This window comes from Dermacentor silvarum, chromosome 1, assembly GCF_013339745.2.
Source record: "Dermacentor silvarum isolate Dsil-2018 chromosome 1, BIME_Dsil_1.4, whole genome shotgun sequence".
Lineage (NCBI taxonomy): Eukaryota > Metazoa > Arthropoda > Arachnida > Ixodida > Ixodidae > Dermacentor > Dermacentor silvarum.
In genome coordinates, this window is record NC_051154.1 from 421,696,487 (window position 1) to 421,714,728 (window position 18,242).

At 47.7% G+C, this 18,242-nt stretch overlaps 1 protein-coding gene across 3 annotated transcripts in view; it reads left to right on the top strand.

Annotated features, from left to right (window-relative positions):
- The window catches only part of LOC119437625 (valine--tRNA ligase, mitochondrial-like), a 201,138-nt gene that overhangs the window by 70,258 nt on the left and 112,638 nt on the right, over positions 1–18,242 (top strand). For all 3 annotated transcript variants that reach the window (XM_037704619.2, XM_049660745.1, XM_049660746.1), the window contains 2 exons: positions 3,930–4,054; positions 13,926–14,111. In XM_037704619.2, coding sequence (XP_037560547.1) covers positions 3,930–4,054; positions 13,926–14,111 — 311 coding nt within the window. The remainder of the gene's footprint in view (positions 1–3,929; positions 4,055–13,925; positions 14,112–18,242) is intronic.

Consider the following 18,242-nt stretch of genomic DNA (forward strand, 5'->3'; position numbering starts at 1 on the left):
CATAATAAATATAAGGCTAACATACGTTCTTGAAACAGATAACTTACTCGATACTCACCAGTGTGGTTACAAGAAAGGCTGCTCAACAACTGACCATCTTGTCCGTCTTGAACATACCATACGTGAGGCATTCCTTTACAAACAGCACTGCCTAGCGGTGTTTTTCGACCTGGAAAAAGCTTACGACACCACATGGAGGTATGGCATTTTACAAGATCTAGCTACACTAGGAATACGTGGCAGGATGCTGAACTGTCTGGCCGATTTTCTGTCAAACCGAACATTTCAAGTTCGTCTGGGCGCAACACTGTCCCGAGTCTTTGTTCAAGAAAATGGCGTCCCACAGGGTTGCGTATTAAGCACCACTCTTTTCGTGGTGAAGATGAATTCCATAAATTCGGTTATACCATCCAACATTATGCACTCTTTATACGTCGACGACCTTCAGATTGCATGCCGTGCCTCGGGAATGTCTACATGCGAAAGGCAAACCCAGATAACAATAAACAAGCTGACGCAATGGGCCGATAAAAATGGATTTCGCTTTTCTACACAAAAAACTGTGGCAGTCGTGTTTTCACAAAAAAGGGGGCTATACCCGGACCCAGTTCTCAAAATAAACCAAAGCCCATTACCGGTTAAGCACGAACAAAAGTTCTTAGGAATCATTTTTGATAGCAAATTAAACTTCATCGCTCACATTAACAGCGTAAAAACTAAGGCAAACAAAGCGCTTAACATCCTGAAGGTCCTATCACGTAAACATTGGGGCGCCGATCGAACGTGCCTGTTACGTATTTACCGCTCTGTCGTGCGCAGCATTCTTGACTACGGTTGCATAGTTTATGGGTCAGCAAGGCAGTCATACATCAAACGTCTTGATCCCACACACAACCACGGACTACGCTTAGCAACTGGCGCATACAGGACCTCCCCAATAGAAAGCCTGTATGCCGAGAGTAACGAACCCTGTTTGGAGCACCGAAGAGCTTTGCTCACAATCTCATACGTGCTTAGAATCACAGCTCTACCCAATCATATATGCCACACTATTGCTACCTACACCACAAACAGAATACACTATGCCAACAAACCACACAGCGTGAGACCACTTATCCTTCGATTTGAAGATATGTGCCAAAACTACAATGTTCCGAGCGAGGCTCTCAAGGTCGCCGAAACACCGAATAGACGGCCCCCGTGGTATGATTTCGCACATTTTTGCGATTTTACCCTAACATGCCACAAGAAAAAAGAAACACCGCTTGAACACATAATGCAAGATTTCTTAGAATTACAAAATAAATACAATGACTACACCGAGTTTTACACTGACGGTTCCAAGACAAATGAACATGTTGGAAGCGCAGTTGTATCGGAATGCTGGGAAAATTGTCTTAGGTTGCCACAGTCTGCTTCAGTTTTTACAGCCGAAGTATATGCCCTGCTTATGGCCTTAGAAAAAATAGTAACAGAAGATTATAAAAAAGCGGTTGTCTACACAGATTCCCTTAGTTCACTTAATTCTCTCCATAGAAAATCAGAGTGCGAACCTTTTCTCGGCTGCATCCTGAGAATGCTCGGCAAATGTGAAAAGCATGGTAAAATAATTCGTCTCTGTTGGGTTCCAAGTCACGTGGGAATCCCGAGAAATGAAAAGGCGGACAAATGTGCAGCACTCACAGCCTGTAACAAAATTAGACAAATAAATCTTCCATTCAAGGACTGTGTCCGGGTGGTCCGTGCTGCGATCACCTCAAAGTGGCAACACGAGTGGGGCTGCCAAGTAAATAACAAACTACAAATAGTAAAACCCATACTACAGGAGTGGAAGACATCTTATCACCAGGAACGTTTCATGGAAGTCATTCTATGTCGCATTCGCATCGGACACACACATCTCACACATAACTTTTTATTGAAAAGTGAACAACAAACGGTTTGTGATCACTGCCAAGAATCCCTAACTGTGAATCACATTTTAATAACATGTCCGGCGTTGGAGGAAAAAAGACAGAAATATTTTTATGAACTTTACAAAACACTAACACCACTTCATCCATCCCTGATCCTAGCTGAAAATTCACTTGTATCTCTAGACGATGTTTTTAACTTTTTAGATGAAACTGGGTTCTTAAACAAATTTTAAAGTAAATGATCTTTGTTGCTTGAAGCACTTTTATCAAATTATATATTTTCAACCTGTGCATGGCGCATCATAGCCTTAGTTGCTTTTGCGCCACAAAACCTTACATAACTAACTAACTAACGACTTACGTAGCGGTCTATGCTTATATGGTGGAGCATTCCGGTAAACTTATACCAGTACCTGGTAAACTCCGCACATGGCGCACTCATCGCAGCCGGTATATGGTGACATCTGCGCGATATACAGTGATGCTCTGCTAAAACTGTCTAATATTGACAGTAACGACAGGAACGCTTGAGTGGCCGTTGTTACGATAGTAGAAGGACATAGATGGTCATTCGAAACCGTTGAAATAGGCAAAATGCACGAGGTGCGGCACGGATAATTGCGCAATAACGAGAGTGCTGCTGCCATGGCCTTCAATATCACTATGGCACACGCGCCAATTACACCACTGCACGCTACATGTCATGCTGTTCTTGCTGTACGCATCCTCCCCTGGAGGCATGCCTTGAAAGCAAGTCGCCTTCATTGCAGCTTCCAAAATCTGCCCGCGGCAGTTGCTCGCTCATCTCGAAGGCCGTATCATCGTCGCTGTTGAACTGGAGCAGGGGGTGCATTGCCGTGTGCCCAGTTTGGTCGTGCATCCATGCTTTGGTACTTCGCGTGCATCCTCTTTTTACCGTGACCGGGTTTGAAGCGTTCGTTGTAACAGTACTGCTATTTAAAAATATTCGTTATATTTCGAAGCAGTTTCAATGGGCAAGGACGGAAAATCGTAAATCCACTGCAGTGGGGTCGTTATAATCGATAGATCGCCATATCCGAGATTGTTGTGAGTTCGACTGTGTGACAAAAGAGAGCGTGATCAGATATATATGTAGATACAATGTCGACAGTCATTAGACGTTTGCTTTATAAAGAAGTAAGAAAAAAAATTTGCAGCTGATCCACGAAGTGAATGCTGATGATGGAGCGAAGCTCCTTGGACGATTACGGCTGCTGCTCGAGCTTTCGCTTCGGGGTCTTGCTGCCGTTGCCGGCGTGCTGCTTCTTCTTGTGCTCGAAGCTCGGCGTTAGCTTCGCAGCATTGGCGTTGGGCTGCCACGTCTCGTTCTCGAAGTGTAGGATCAGAGTCACGATGTTAACGCTTATGTTTGTGCTCCTCCATACTGCAGTGCTAAGTGTATACCGACAGCGGCATGGCGCCGGCGCAACACCTGCGTGCAGTCGGTATGCACGCTGCGTGCGCTTTGAGAATGGTTCTGCGCATGACGTCGTGTGCTTGCTCGGAGAGGGGTTTCGGAGCGGCGCCCGCGCAGCGCATCACCTGTGCGCGGTCGGTATGCGCGCTGCATGCATGACAGCGAGCTACGACGACTATGGCGACAACAAACATCGTGAGAGCCTAAGGAGCTTTGCTCCTAAAAAGTGTTTGCACCTAACTTTGTATTGTCGTTAAGTCTGAGATGAGCGATAAGTTGGAAGCGTGAATGGTTCAGTACGCAATGAAGATTGGTGGTAGACCTTGCAACAAAGGCATAGGCCGTAAAACTGACGGCATAGTTATAGGTTTGGTAAAGACCGACTTTGTTTCATTGCTGCTATACTTGATGCGCAGTGGTAATTAGGGTTGTGAAAGGATACTTCACCAACATTGACTGACTTGATTAGTATTGCTCTACTCTGTCCCTTTTAGGTGGATGTCAACTTGCCCTTTCATTAATAACTTTACTAAATAGTGACAGTCCAAGTGATGAATTCCCTCCAATATTTGCAGGGGCTATGAAAGTGACACCCGGCTACAGCAAGGTGGACTATGCGCTGTCCAAGAAGCACTCCCTACCTATCCTGGAGTGCTTTGATGATGAGGGTAGGGTCATCGAAGGCTACGAAGCATTCAGTGTAAGCGGCCAGCCCACCCAATTGTTACTAGATAGGGACCTGCAAACTCTTTCTGCACTGCATTACTTGTTAAACTTATTTTAGGGCCAGTGTTCTGTGAACTTTTGTGACATAAGAGATTTGTGTTTAGCCAGCAGTCAGGGCATCTGTCACTCATTGTGGTGATTGGCAGGATAGGAGGGTTGTTGTAGCGAATGCCACTCGCAGACCGGACACACATTAGATAAGTTTTGTCACTATAGGCCCCAGATTGTTCACTGTGTTGCATTATCAGAGCCAGATATTGATACAGTGCCATCCACTTGTAATGACAACACTTATGACAAATTGATGTTTACTTATAACATGAGTATTGTCTAGCGTACATAATCTATTGAATGTGCTTAAGATCTGGCCAGATACAGTACGACATATGGCTGCATGGCACCTGTTTGCCCATTGATTGGACTACAGATTGCCTTAAACAACCAAACTAGTCCTTCAAAACTAGTTCACAAAAAAAGGTGGTCTGTTGTCTCACTTTTCGTTACGCTTGTGTGGAGCTCTCTGGGGTACTTCGCTAGCTTTTAACTCACAAAGTGGCATCTCTAATAACCATATCACGTGAGTAATGTAAAGAACATTCAGTATTCAGTAGTTTCATATTGCCATTATTTTCATAGCAGGTGTGCCGTGTGCAGTGGAATCACGATGATACGAATCTCACGGGGTCACGAAAAATATTCGTATTAGCCGAAATTTGTATCAACGAAACGCAATTAAAACTAGCGGGGATCGATCGACGCGGGGATCAGATCGCGAAAATCGCAAGAAAAATCTAATTTTGAAAACCAGGCATTTCGGTGTCTGCAATGCCTAATCTACGCTGTATCAAAATGGTTTGGCTGAAAACGCATTATAAGTGCCCGAAAAAGAATAATTTGTCAGTGCGCAGGGCGAGAAAACAGCTTTAAATCGCGCAAAACCACTGCAGTTCACGGAGACATATCTCGTATTTCCTGCCACCGAGTGCAGCCATCTTGGTATCGTTCGAAAGCTCAAAGTTTCGCCGTTCCGCTATAATTCAAGCCACTGTAGTTCTGCTTCTCAATTCGTCCATAGTCGCCATTTTGTAACTAATGCACAAACACAAAAGAAGCGCGGGTCTGCGATAGGTAGTCACACGGGCCCTCCGATGAAAGCGGGCTTCCGATTGGCTGCCATGCTGAAAGGCGTCTCTCCATTGGTTGCTGCTGCGACAGGGGCAAGATGGCAACCGCAGTTGTCTGCTTCGTAAACCACGCCGGCGTCTTCACTTGACATGCAGAATTCGGATTACTGAGAGCTCCCAGGTTAGTGATGGATCGTCGCTCGGAGAAGAAATTTTGGACGAAGCACGCTTTCGGAATACGGAAGCGCAAGCCTCCTATGGCAAGAAAAATATGGCGATAAGCGGGAGAAGCGGAGGAGCACCCGACTGAACGTGCCGCGCTACCTTGCACCTTGGATTACGTGCCGCGCTATCTTGCACCATGTGACTCCAGTAGCGAAACCCACAGTCGCCCTGTGCCATCGGCACCGATAACGCAGTCGACGGAATATCCGCCAACGGAGGCTCCCGCACCTCGGCGTACGGCCGCGCGAATCGGCCGAGATCGTATCTCGGTAGACATAGCTCACTGCGACTAGACAAAATGGCGCAAACACAAAGAACGCAGCCCGAAGCACAGCAGCCACTCCGTCCAGCCGATGGCACGCGTAAAAGGAGGAAAAGCAACAAACCGCGACCGCTTCAACCTCTTCGCGCCCAATCGCGGCCTCCACGCTGTCCAGCGCTGCGTCGTCCAGCCCCGCATCTGCGCCTCCGCACCAAAAGAGAACGGGAGAAGCGCCTCCGCACCAAAAGAGAACGGGAGAAGCGCCTCCGCACCAAAAGAGAACGGGAGAAGCTCCTCCGCACCAAAAGAGAACGGGAGAAAGTGCATGACTGCGCGCTGTTCTCTTTCGTGGCTGGCGGTCGGATGGCGTTTATTCGTATCAACCGACGCAGGTCGAAAATCGATTCGTAATAACCATTCTCTAGTATGTTGCAAAGTAATGGGGCTCGGCTGGGACCACAGAAAAACGTATGATCCGGAAATTCGTATTAGCCGTGATCGTATCATCGAGATTCCACTGTACATCTTTAATAGCAATAAACACTGCGTGAGGTTACTGTAGTCAATGCAGCAAGTTAGTTTGAAATTGTGAGCTTCAAAAAGACGAGCAATTGATGGATTAGTTCTCAAATTCAAGAGTAGTTCGCATGTAAAATACTGAATCTGCTGTAAAGTTTAATGTAAGATTACATACTCGCAAATTTTGCGCAAGGAAAGCAGCTTCTGCACCTGCACAGGGGTCTCCTTCCATCATTTGACTGTGAGAATGTTGCCAGCCTTCAAAAACATTGGTTAGTTGCATTGCTGGAATGGCCATATACTTTATGGACTAATTGTAGAGCCTCTGGAAATTTACCTTTCCTGTTTCGGTCCAGAAATTCAAAGGGTCATCTTTACACCAGGTGGGTTCTGCCAGTTATTGTCAGCTCCTAAACCACTCTGAGCTTGAAAGTGAGCAAGCAGTTTCTCGTTTGTTTTCGCTAGTTTCCTTGTGGGCACCCCCTCCTCATTGCTACGTGCTTCTCTAGGAGGCACATGGACATTATGTCAGTATCAAACACCACATTAGTGCTCTTGTTTGAAAACATTTCCAGTTACCATGACCTTGCTCTGCACTTTTCAGCCTCACACTGTTGCCACCACACCCGCAGCGCGAAACACTCTACACGAAGAGAAATCACTTGTCTGTGCATGGCAGGGAAGGGAGATAACAAGGAAAAGCAGGCTTGCGACTGCATTTCCAAGGTGTGCTAGCAAATCAGTCAAAACTGATGTCCCTCCAATATGAATCAGTCAACAGTTCTTGCTCTGGCAACATCATTGTGGGTGTCCCTGTTGCAGTCACGTGCGAAGAAGGAACCGGAAGGGCCCGAAGAGGAGCATGCAATTTTTTTTGAATTGTCAGAGGTTCTTTAGGGGGCCATTTAAATTGACAGACAAGCCAGATGTCGCATGACTCAGCATCATCATGGCATACATATTGTGGCTTGATTATCTAGTCTGTGCAGATGCAAAAGTTAGGGACCGGGGGAAGGGGGGGAGGGGTGAAGTGAGGCATGGGCTCTTTGTTTTGTCATCTGCTTTAGACTGGCTTCTTATCCTCTGGACTTGAGGAACCCGTGGCATGACTATAGTAACTTTGGCAAGCTAACATACAACATTCCTCAAACTACATCTAATAGAAAGGTGGCAGGGCTGGGAGTTGCCTGTTATGTACGCCCCACCAGCCTCATGTGAATGCACACTACAGCCAAACTGTTAGTGTGCTTCTTGTCAAGGTACCTTGTTGTACATCCATGAGTGTATCTATTGGTCAGGTTGGCTTGATCAACCTTAGGCCTTAGCATTGAGCAGCACTTAATCACGTGACTAGAAATGACAGTATGCTGACATGCATTCATTCACTGTGTCTAGAATGGGAGGCCATAGGAAAAAAATAATAATAATGTGAAGCAAAGAAACAATGGTGCAGTTCACACAAAGCTGAATAGGAGCAGCAGTGAAAGCATTGGGTAGCGAAATTGACCTGTAGGTTGCAAGCTACGGGGTGTATTTGTTAACAGAGCAGTGCCAAGAATCGGAAGCAAACTTTTGCAATGGTATTTTCATACGATTCAAAAATTCTAGATCCAGGTCATGAAGCTCTGTGAAGTAGACATTACAGTCGCTGACCAATAATTAGGACTTCCTCCGAAAATTCTGAATAATCTTGAGTCCAAAATGCTGTATTCACCAGAAAATAAGTGACTTTATTTCACAACTGGACAAAAAGGTGTGCCCTATCACTTTCGGGGATACTGGCAATTTCGTGTGACTAGCACAAGATGCATCAGCGTTTATAAGCGACGGCATTCTTGGCACAAGGCCAAGCTCGCTGCCTTATTACAGTGCCGGAAACGATGTCGTTCGTCGACTTGTCCATTACTAATCATGGGAAAATATTCAAAAGTGAAATTACTTTCGAAAATGATTAGGCGATAATACAGCCAAAGTTTTCAACGCTTTGCTGCACTTATTTACACTTGCCTTTGGCCTAGACAGTCTGTAGCCGCGATTTTGTTCTGGTGCCTTTTCCTATGCTGTTCTTTTTCACAGTTTTTGCTCTTCGTCAATCAGTGGTCAGAGCGGTGCTCTGCCCGCATTATCAATGGGATCATCCTGTTAGCATATGATAAGATGATATCAGCAGATGATAAGAGGGACATAAAATCGAGTGGAAGGCATTGCTACAAGATCGTGGCCCGTATCTTGACCATTGTCGTACTGTTGCTACAAAAGGACGAAAGTGTAGTCAATGCATTGACCAAATCTTGATCCCCTGGCTTCAAAGTCGTCCGCCAAGATGACAAAGGCGGAGTCAGCATCATTGCTGATAACAGCGAATTGTTTCAGTGAAGAACACAACAGCGAACGTCTAAGCAGCTAGGTCTAAGGTTGCTGCGGCTGCAGTGGATCGGCAGGGGAGAGCGCTGGTTTGAAGTTGTGAGATCATTAAAATGGTGGTGGTGGTGGTGGCTATGATTAATGTCGTTTTAGACTCGCGGTCACTGCAAAAGGTCTGGAAAATGGGGCGGCAAATGGTTTCAGTGTACGAAATTTCAGACGTGCTTATACATTGGCTCTATGGGATACATGCGGTGCCACGAAATCGTCCGAATTATCAAGCATATCCGAAAAATCGGCTGTTGACTGTATTTCATCGCAACAGTCATTGTCCGGCACTTTTCCTCTCTGGCCTTGTTGGCACAGCCATCGAGGGTGGGATTGGTGCCACTTGAAACTGCTTGAAAAAGTTGCCTGGGACTGTTGCTATTTAACACGTTGCTATTTAACACTGGATGCGCTGAACGGAATTCGCACGACAAATCACAAGTGTAGCCTTTACAACTTAGTTGCTTGGCCTGGCTTGTCCTGTGGTGTGGGCGCGGTGAGCGGCTACTAGATCAAGTGGGTTTCACTACTTTCGGTTTCAAGGAGGCACCGACGAAATGACCACCGACCTATCAGTACCAAAATATTGCTATTTTTGCTGGACATGGTGGCCAAATTAGCACCCGGTCGTGCAATCGGAGTTCGAATTATCGCATGACACACTGTAAGGCGTCTGCACTTTCGATCATCTTTATAGTCTATGGGGCCAGTGGTGGTGCTGTGGAGCTGTTCAAATAATCAGGCGTCTCCGAATTATTGGTTGGCAGCTGTACTGTGATATTCCAGCTCTAAAATGCAATTGCTTACGAACAGTCAACACAATTTATTTTTTACAGATACCATATGTACATTCAGGTGTGAAATACCATATACAGAAGGAGCTCTCAAAGTTGAGGACTGTAACACCCGTTTCACATGGTGCGATTTTCGTCGTTCCGAAAGGGGAATTTCTGGTATGCGATGGAAATTGCAATCGCAGACATCGAACCCACCCGCTCTGCGACTGCGACCGACCAATTGGTTGCACGTCATACCGATTGATTTTGGCTTGCCAACATAAAAAAATAAAGAGAAAGGAAAGGAAGAAGATCCGTTAAAATTGTGCTGAGAGCTATTTCACATTTTGTTTTGCTTATAGTTGGTTGGAAACGTCAGTCATTTAACAAATCCTGAAAACTGCAACTATTTGAGTGGTGCGGGGGATTGCGCAAGTGGTACTTACCATCAGCACAGACATGTGAACAAGCCAGATAAAAACTATTAGTTCACATTTAGTTCTGTGATTTCTATGCATTTGTTGACACGCTATTTTGCTAATCAAGCGATATTTCTTTCACGTTGGCTTCGGGTGCTGATAGTACGTACTTCTGTGTGCCTTTGGTTAGTCATGCGATGCAAGTTGTAAATGCCATGAGGTCATCCTTCACGAGAAGACATGGCCTTCGGATGTCGTCCCAATTTTCTGGCTTGTTGTGTAAATGCTACTTGCGATATACAAAAATTCCACAGTTGCAGCGCAGTATGCTTTTACGGCCATATGTATCATGACTATGTCTCATGCTTACGGAGCAATTTAAAGAATACCGTATATACTCGTGTAAGGGCCACACTTTTTTTTCTCAAAATTTTTGCTTGGTGCGGCCCTTACACGAATCAAGCCGACGACAGCTCGCCAAAGGTCTATACTGTTTCCACAGCAGTAGAAGTGTGCAAGAGAGTCACAAATGATATGCCAGGAATGTTTTTATTACGATTCCATGTCGCTATCGCTGTCCACACCCTCTGAAGAGCTTGCCTCGGCGTCTGCATCCCCCCAGAGACGATCATCCTCAGTACCGTCCATGCTGTTCAAAATTCCACTCACCTTGAAGCTTTTCGCAACTGTTTCCAATGACACGGCACGCCACGCACTCAAACTCCACGCACACACTTGTTGGAGTGATGCCCGCTTCAGCCGTCCTGTAGGGGTCTTCTCATGATGGCCTCCAGCCATCCATTCCGAGTAGCATCGGCGAAATTCCGTTTTGAAAGGACGGTTAATGCAGACGTCAAGCGGCTGCAGCACACTCGTTAGCCCTCCAGGAATAACGGCCAAGTCCGTGCGAGTCGTGGCGAGTCGGTCCTTGACGCGGTCAGTCAAGTGGCCCCTGAAACTGTCCAGAACAAGGAGGGCTTTCCGTTGTAACAGACTTCCAGGTCTGTTTGCCCATACGGTCTTGATCCAGTCTACGACGAGTTCCTCACCCATCCAACCTTTTTCCTGGGCACGTACGATGATTCCCTGAGGGAACTTTTCTTTTGGGAGAGTCTTTCTTTTAAACACGACATACGGCGGAAGTTTTCTGCCATCTGCCATGATGCACAGCATCACAGTGCATCTTTGACGTTCTGCGCCGTTCGTGCGCACAGACACACTTTTCGCGCCCCTTAAATCCACTGTGGTGCTTTCAGGTGCCTCGAACCACACAGGAGTCTGGTCCGCATTTCCAATTTGGTAGAGGTCGTACTCATATACCTTCCTGAGAGCATTCACAAAGCGATGGAATTTAACCACATGGCTTTCGTATTCACTTGGAAGTTTTTGACAAATCGTCGTTCTGCGGCGGATAGAGAGCTGGTTCCGGTTCATAAACCGCGTAGCCCACCCCCGACTTGCCTTGAATTGTGCCTTGGGTATTTCCATGTGGCGAGCGATGTTCAGGGCTTTCACGCGTACCATGTCAGTTGATACAGTGTAGCCGTCATTTCGAGTGTCGATGACATATTTGACGAGTTCGCCTTCGAGTTCCGGGTATTTGCACTTCTTGCCACGAAACGCCTTTCGGCTCCTGTTGGTAGCGGCGAGGGCATCTTTCTGCTTTATCCAGTAACGCACGCGCTTCTCGTCTACGTCGTACTTGCGTCCAGCTTCTCGCTTGCCGTGCTCCTCGGCATATTCAGTCACTTGCAGTTTAAATGAAGCAGTGAACGATCTCAAATGCTGGCCAATCTTCCGTCACCTGCGCTGGCTCAAACAGGGCTCACTACTACTGACGGAGTGACACCAGTTCGCCGGCGACACGATGCGAATGATGCACCACACAAAGCAATCATGGCGCCGTACGCCAACGCTTAACCAACGCCTCCTAGGAGGCATTGGCTCAACCAGCTCAACGGCTTGACCGGCGGAAGCAGAAAACTGGCAGCGCCATCTAGCTTCGATTGAACTAACTACACCGTTCTGGCGGGACTTTTCGAACATTTTTTTTGAAATTTCTCCTTTCAAAGTAGGGGTGAGGCCCTTACACGAGTATATACGGTATGCAACTACGGTCAAATGCTGTATCGGGGGGAAGTAGCATGACAGCATAGTATCTGACGTTTCAACCCCAGGATATACATGCAACTATTTATTTGCAGTCTGTTCATGCCGGCTTTCATGTATATTTTTCCCGGGGAATTATGCGTCTCATTTCAAAATTTTATTACTTCTGCTGGGAGATGCTATTGCTTATCAAGCTTGGAAAGTGAACGTGCAATCTATATACAGTATAGACCACTTGTAACGTAACCGCTTATAGTGCAGGACCGGATATAGTGCGGTCTTTTCGGACTCCCATTAGTTCTCCCATAGCACTCCATGTATACATGTATCGCTTATAGTGCAGTTGCGGGAAACGAAATACCGGTTACAGTGCCGCTGCCTGGGAGTACGGAAGTCATCGGAGACGGCGAACGCTCCCCTCAAATGGGCACCCCAGGGAGTGCTCGAAGAATAAAGAGAGACGAAGTGGAGGAGAAGAGCACGTGGTGCAAACGTACAGCCAGTGAGGCTGAAACCAGAATCTTGAGTGCGAGTCGTGAAATATCACGGCGCGCATAGCGAGCGAGGGCCACGAAACTGCCAACGCAACCCAACGCTCGCTTCACGATAACGGCAGTAAAGAAACTTCAGGGAGCGGGCGGCGCCGGCACAGCACGGCAAAGGGCGCACGCGGAGACCGTGGAATGTGAGGGAGGAGGGCGGTAGGGATGCAGATTTCGCCTCGGCAACTCCGCCGCTTCAGTGGCTGCCCTCGCCCTCCCTCGTAGCTCCCTCACTTTCGACTGTCACCGTGTGCGCCCGCCGCTATGCAGGCGCCGCCACTCCAGCCGGTCCGGCGCCAGCTCCTCGAAGTTTTGTTGTCTGCCGTTATCGGGAAGCGGGCGTTTGCCGGCGTGGGGGAATTTCGTTGGGCCGGCCTGGGACAGCGCCGCTGCTTCCCTCGGCACCGTAGCCGCAGCGTGCAAGGTCAACACGTGACTAGAAAGTAGAGGAAGCATAAAGGAGAAAGAAGGGTTCACTGCCATTTTCTACGCGTGGCTACGGTAGCGTGGCTGAGACGTCGGCACGTACACGCATGTTCCGGCGCAACGCAGAATCGGTGAGCTTGCCATTTGAAAGAGGGTGAAATTTCCGCCGCGTTTTTTTTTTTTATGTTCGCGCGCGACATCGAGGGGTCTTTCCTAAGTTCTTGCAATGTCGGTAGGAGGTGCCGCCGCGTGAATTATTTCGAATTAACGAGATTCGACTGTCAATTGAATGCAAACGTTCTAGCCGCATTCCTCGACTGTCGCATACGCGTGGCGGCTCGGTGCACATGTTTTGCATATGTGCGGGCCTTGAAAATTGTTGCTTTGGTTATAGTGCGGATATTCGCGACTCCGGCGACTTACGTTATACGCGGTCTACACTGTATCATAATTAATTTTCTAGAGTAGCATATTTAATGCTTTTACTAGGAATAAACAGCATCATCAATTTCTGATCAAAGTGTTAATGGGCAATAAGCATCATTTAAACTGTTTTATCTCCTTTTTCTGATGTATAATTTTTCCTGCACAGAAGCCAATAAACGTTCAATATGTTGCAGACTTTGTATCCTTACTGCAGTTTTTGCACGTCCGCAGCTATTCAAGTGTGCAGACATATCACGAGGCATAAACCATGCCCAACAGTACACAAGCAATGTTGCTTGAGTTTGCAGTTACATGTATTACTGCGTAAACTCATATAACCATATTGTGTCATTCCTGCTTTTATAATTGAACCATCATGCTACTTGCAAGATGTACAAGGACATCATGAGATTTGGGTATCTGAATCTTCTTTTTGTTAGATTGTGCATTTGTATTGCGATTATGCATTCTGGCCTGCAGTCACTATATTTACTGTTTCTCTATCTATTGTGTTTTGCCATCTTCAGCTCGTGTGAAGTTCCTCCTTGTAGTTGTCCAAGTGGGCCAAAACCAATGGCCTCCCTCTTTCTCTGACTTGTGCACAGGGCCTGTCGCGGTTTGAAGTGCGAGATGCCATCCGTGAACGACTGCAGCAGATTGGGGCACACCGCAGTCGCCTGCCGCACGCAACTGCAGTGCCTGTCTGCAGCCGCTCGGGGGACCTGCTCGACTTCCGGCTCAAGCCACAGTTCTTCCTCAGATTTGAACGGCTCGCACAGGAGGCGCTGCAGGTGACTAAACTTTGAGGCATGCTGGAGAGAGACATGCCCTTGTTTAACACAATGTCTACTGGGAACAGTTGTGGTGCCCTCCTATCCAAGCAGTAGGTGCAGGCGAAATTGACTCTTACTGGCTTTGTGGTGTTAAAGGGCCCCTAAACCACCTCAGATATTTTTTGAGCGTTTAAAGTAAACACGCGCATAAAGTTCAGAATGCCGTCACGATCAACGATGCCGAACGTGGCAGTGCTACGCATCGCAGGGCGCGCCACAAAATAAAAAAAGCAATGCCGTCCTCCTCTCTTGGCCTTTCCGGTATCCCCAGCGGTCGTCACTATGTCACCAGGGTGCATCTGGTGATGTCAACCGGGTCGATGATGCCCATTGGTCGAACAAGAACCTATAACTTCCCGTTTAAGGGGGGACATGGGTTGGGGAGATTATGTCCTGCATCTTATGGCCAATTCTGATGAAAATAATCAGGCTTGCTTAGTTTTTCGTGCTGATTTCAAATATGCAATAATTTTTCTTGTAGGTCCATTTGTTCAGAAGATACACAAATCTGTCGCTCTATTGTTTCCGGAGACAATGAAAAAAAAACTGCTCAGTAGAAAGTGAATATTATTTCATAGCTAGATACTATAATATGCAATAAATGCAATGCTGCAAAAAAGTTTTCAAATTAAATAATAATTAGCCATTCTGCAGGTGATCAAATTTATTTCCTTGTCCTATGGCTACCACAACAAAAGAAAATTAATAAAATAAAAATATACATGTGCAGAAATTTGAAATTCTGCTCTCAGCACTTTGTAATATGCAGATTAGGCTTTCTGCTAAGGAAAGAATTATTGCTCTAGCTGTTCTAGATCATGAGATATCACTCCGACAATCTGGTGAAGTCACCCAAAAACAAGTTTTGAGAAAAGTGAGAAAACATGCAAAACCTTTTTATTTGCAAATTTACAGCTGGAACAGCTCAGTAGGCACCAGACATGTAGTCCTGCTGACTTCCAGCCCCTGTGTGCCGCTTTTTCGGGGACTGGCGCAAGTTTCCGTTGCTTTGCCCACGTTCAGTTCGGCGTAAAGTTCGCGAATCGACCGCGCGCAGTCGCTCGTCAGATTACGTGCCGCGCGATCGGCCGCGGGCGTCAGCTTCGCCTTCACGTAGCTCTGCCACGGTTTCGTGTGAAGAGCCCGACGGCTGATGTCCATCAACGAGAAAATGTCATTGAACGCGGTCTGTCGGTTGCCCGTTGTCTGCATGGCACGCGTAGCCAAAACGTTCACAGCAAAGGGGTTCATTCGCTCGGCACTATCAACGCGCGGCGAGCTCCACACCGAGTCTCTCCACAGTTTGCTCACATAAAACGCAGCTTCACAGCGAGTTCGTATTCCCGCTCGTCTCGGATGATTTCGAAAGCACCACTGCAGTTTTTGCACGTCGCAAACGTTAATAAAGTGTTCACTGCACTCAAATCCACAATCGTAAACGTAGTCCCATCAGCCGGGCGAAGTGCATCGTCGGTACTGTCACCCACGAACTCGCGTTTCCTCTCCGTCGCTGGAGCGGAAGATAACGCCGATAGATTCGCTTTGGCTTTCGCCGCTTCCTCCTTCAGCTCGGAGGGTTGCCGGTAGATCGTATCTTGCCGCGAGTGAAGGTCGAAGGCTTGGCGGCAGACGGACTCTGAATCGCAGCAGCCGCTGCGGCTGTTAGGCCTACCGTTGCTGCATCGACGATTTGGGCATCAAACGCTGAGGTTGTGGCGTCCTGGTCGTTTTGAGGCATCGAGCAGCGCATTTTGCAGTTTTCGATGAGCGTCCGTCGCACTTTTTTAGCACCAAACTTGTGCCGCGTGCGAAATTTGCGCACCATTTTCGACAACGCGGCACGCTTTCTCGCTGACACTGGGGCAAGATGGCGCGTCTCAATGCGCGTCTCCAAGCGCGCAGCAGACGATGACCATGCCGTTCCGCCAATTGGGAGGCAAGCTCAAGTCACGTGCGCCAAGTGCCGAATAGGAGAGCGTTTTAGTACCTTTTTTTGGCGCGCAGTTTTTAAGTGGCCAATATCTGAATGGGGCCCGTTCTGGCGGGAATTTGAAGGCAAAAAGCGGCTCTTTCAAATGAGACCAAGATGGCCGCGCTAGCACACGTGGAAGAGCAGGCGCGCGTTTCGGAAAATGTGCCGTTACAGCGTCAGTTTAGCCTGAAATTCAGCTAGTACATGTCGTGTAAGGCATCATTGCGGCTAAAATATTGACATTATCGGTATGAAATTAACAATATAGGTGCAATAATAGCTGTACATTCCAACAATGCAATTAAAAAAAATTGAGTTTTTTCGCGATTTTTGGTCGCCACAACCCGTGTCCCCCCTTAAACAGCTTCAAACACGGACGCGCTTGTTGTCCGGAGTGAGCAAACGCGGCACCCATCGCGCCGACAGCTTTCTCATGCCCAAAATGTCATGCAGGATATGACCCACGCGGTCTTTTGAGATGCCTTCTGTCTCAGCTATCTCGCGCACCCTCAGTCGGCGGTCTGCCAATATGAGGTCGTGGATTTTTGCCACGTTATCGGCCGTGGTAGCCGTTTGCGGGGCCCCTGGGCGAGGCTCATCAAAAACTGACGTGCGACCACGTTTAAACTCGTTGAACCGATTTTTGACGGTTGCCATCGAAGGAGAAGACTCACCGTAGACGGCATCCAGTCACTCTTTGATTTCGCTGCGCAATTTCCCTTCCAAAAACAAGAATCGAATCACCGACCGATATTGCTCTTTTTCCATTTTTTTAACGGACACATGAAAAATCACCCGCTCCCTCTTTCTCAAGCGGCCAAAAACAAAACCGCGAACCCGATTCGACTGGACCTTTGCATGTGTCCCCTGTAAGAGAGCGTACTCAACGTCAGTATATGTCTTATGCGATAGCGTCGTGCTGTCACGGTGAGGCTAAGTACTTATTGGACCGCCCTCGTATGTGTATTCCAATCTGCGAGAACGCTCGGTAATTTGAACGGGGAAGACATTTGCGACGGTTAATTCGAACATAATCGCTGTGGGGTCTCACTCGGGCTCTTAGCACAAAGGAACGACAACACAGTAGTGTAAACAATCAAAAGGGCATTTATTGCAGCTTTCATACACTAATGCATGCTAGCCAAATTACTACGTATAGAACATTCACATGTGTGCGACAAATCAAGGAACTCCAACTCACCGCGACCGGATAGCGAGCGAATATGTTCGACCCATGCTGTGTGTGGTGTTTTTTGTTGTGTCACTGATCTCGGGGGCGTGCGGGTGTTATGAGGGATGAGATTGGGAAACGCATGGCAACACAGCAAGCAGGCTTTAATTACACGGAAACTCAAAACTCGACATAAAGCTCACTCAAACTAACACACACTAAATGAAAAACTACCAACAAATATACAACTTGATAAAGCGATAAACATGCCCTAAATTCCTATCCACGATAGTTCTGGGCAGTTTTCTACATCAAAGTCTGGCAACTCTGGCCTACTGATATCTCCATACAAGCATGGACCTCTCACTCGGTTCGTCGCTGTGGTTGCTCGTATCTTCCCGGCCGGAATCTCGTAGAATCTTTTTCCATGTGGTCGTTTCGCCGATCTTCGCATAAACGTTGCTGCATAGAAGTCGGTCCTTCAACTCGCTCGTCTCGGGAGCCTGGGTAACCCGGTCGCTGTTGCTGACATGGCAGGAAGGCTTGACGGGTTAGGCCTAGCGACGTGCTCGGCCACCGCTTCCGTCCAGCTCCTTTCCCGAGTGCCGACGTGGCGTTCCGGGGATCATCGAACGTGCCGGTCTGCCGCGGAAGAGGGATACTCTCTGGGGTGCCCGGTCCTGCCGTGAGAGGCTGCAGCCAGTCCAGGAGCCTCACTCGAACTTGCCGAGGTCGACGGCCACACCTTGGACCGCCCGCGTCACGGACTCGGCCAGACCCCCAAGTCTCCCGTCGCCAGAGCGGAGCTGGCGATGCGACCTTCCTGGCCCGGAGCCACGTCGATAATGCTCGCTCAGTGCCGCTTCTCCCTCGACCATACCTCGGGTCACGCGCCTCGCGCGCTCGCGCCGTTCAGAACGCTCCGTTTACTTCGTCCTTTTCTTCT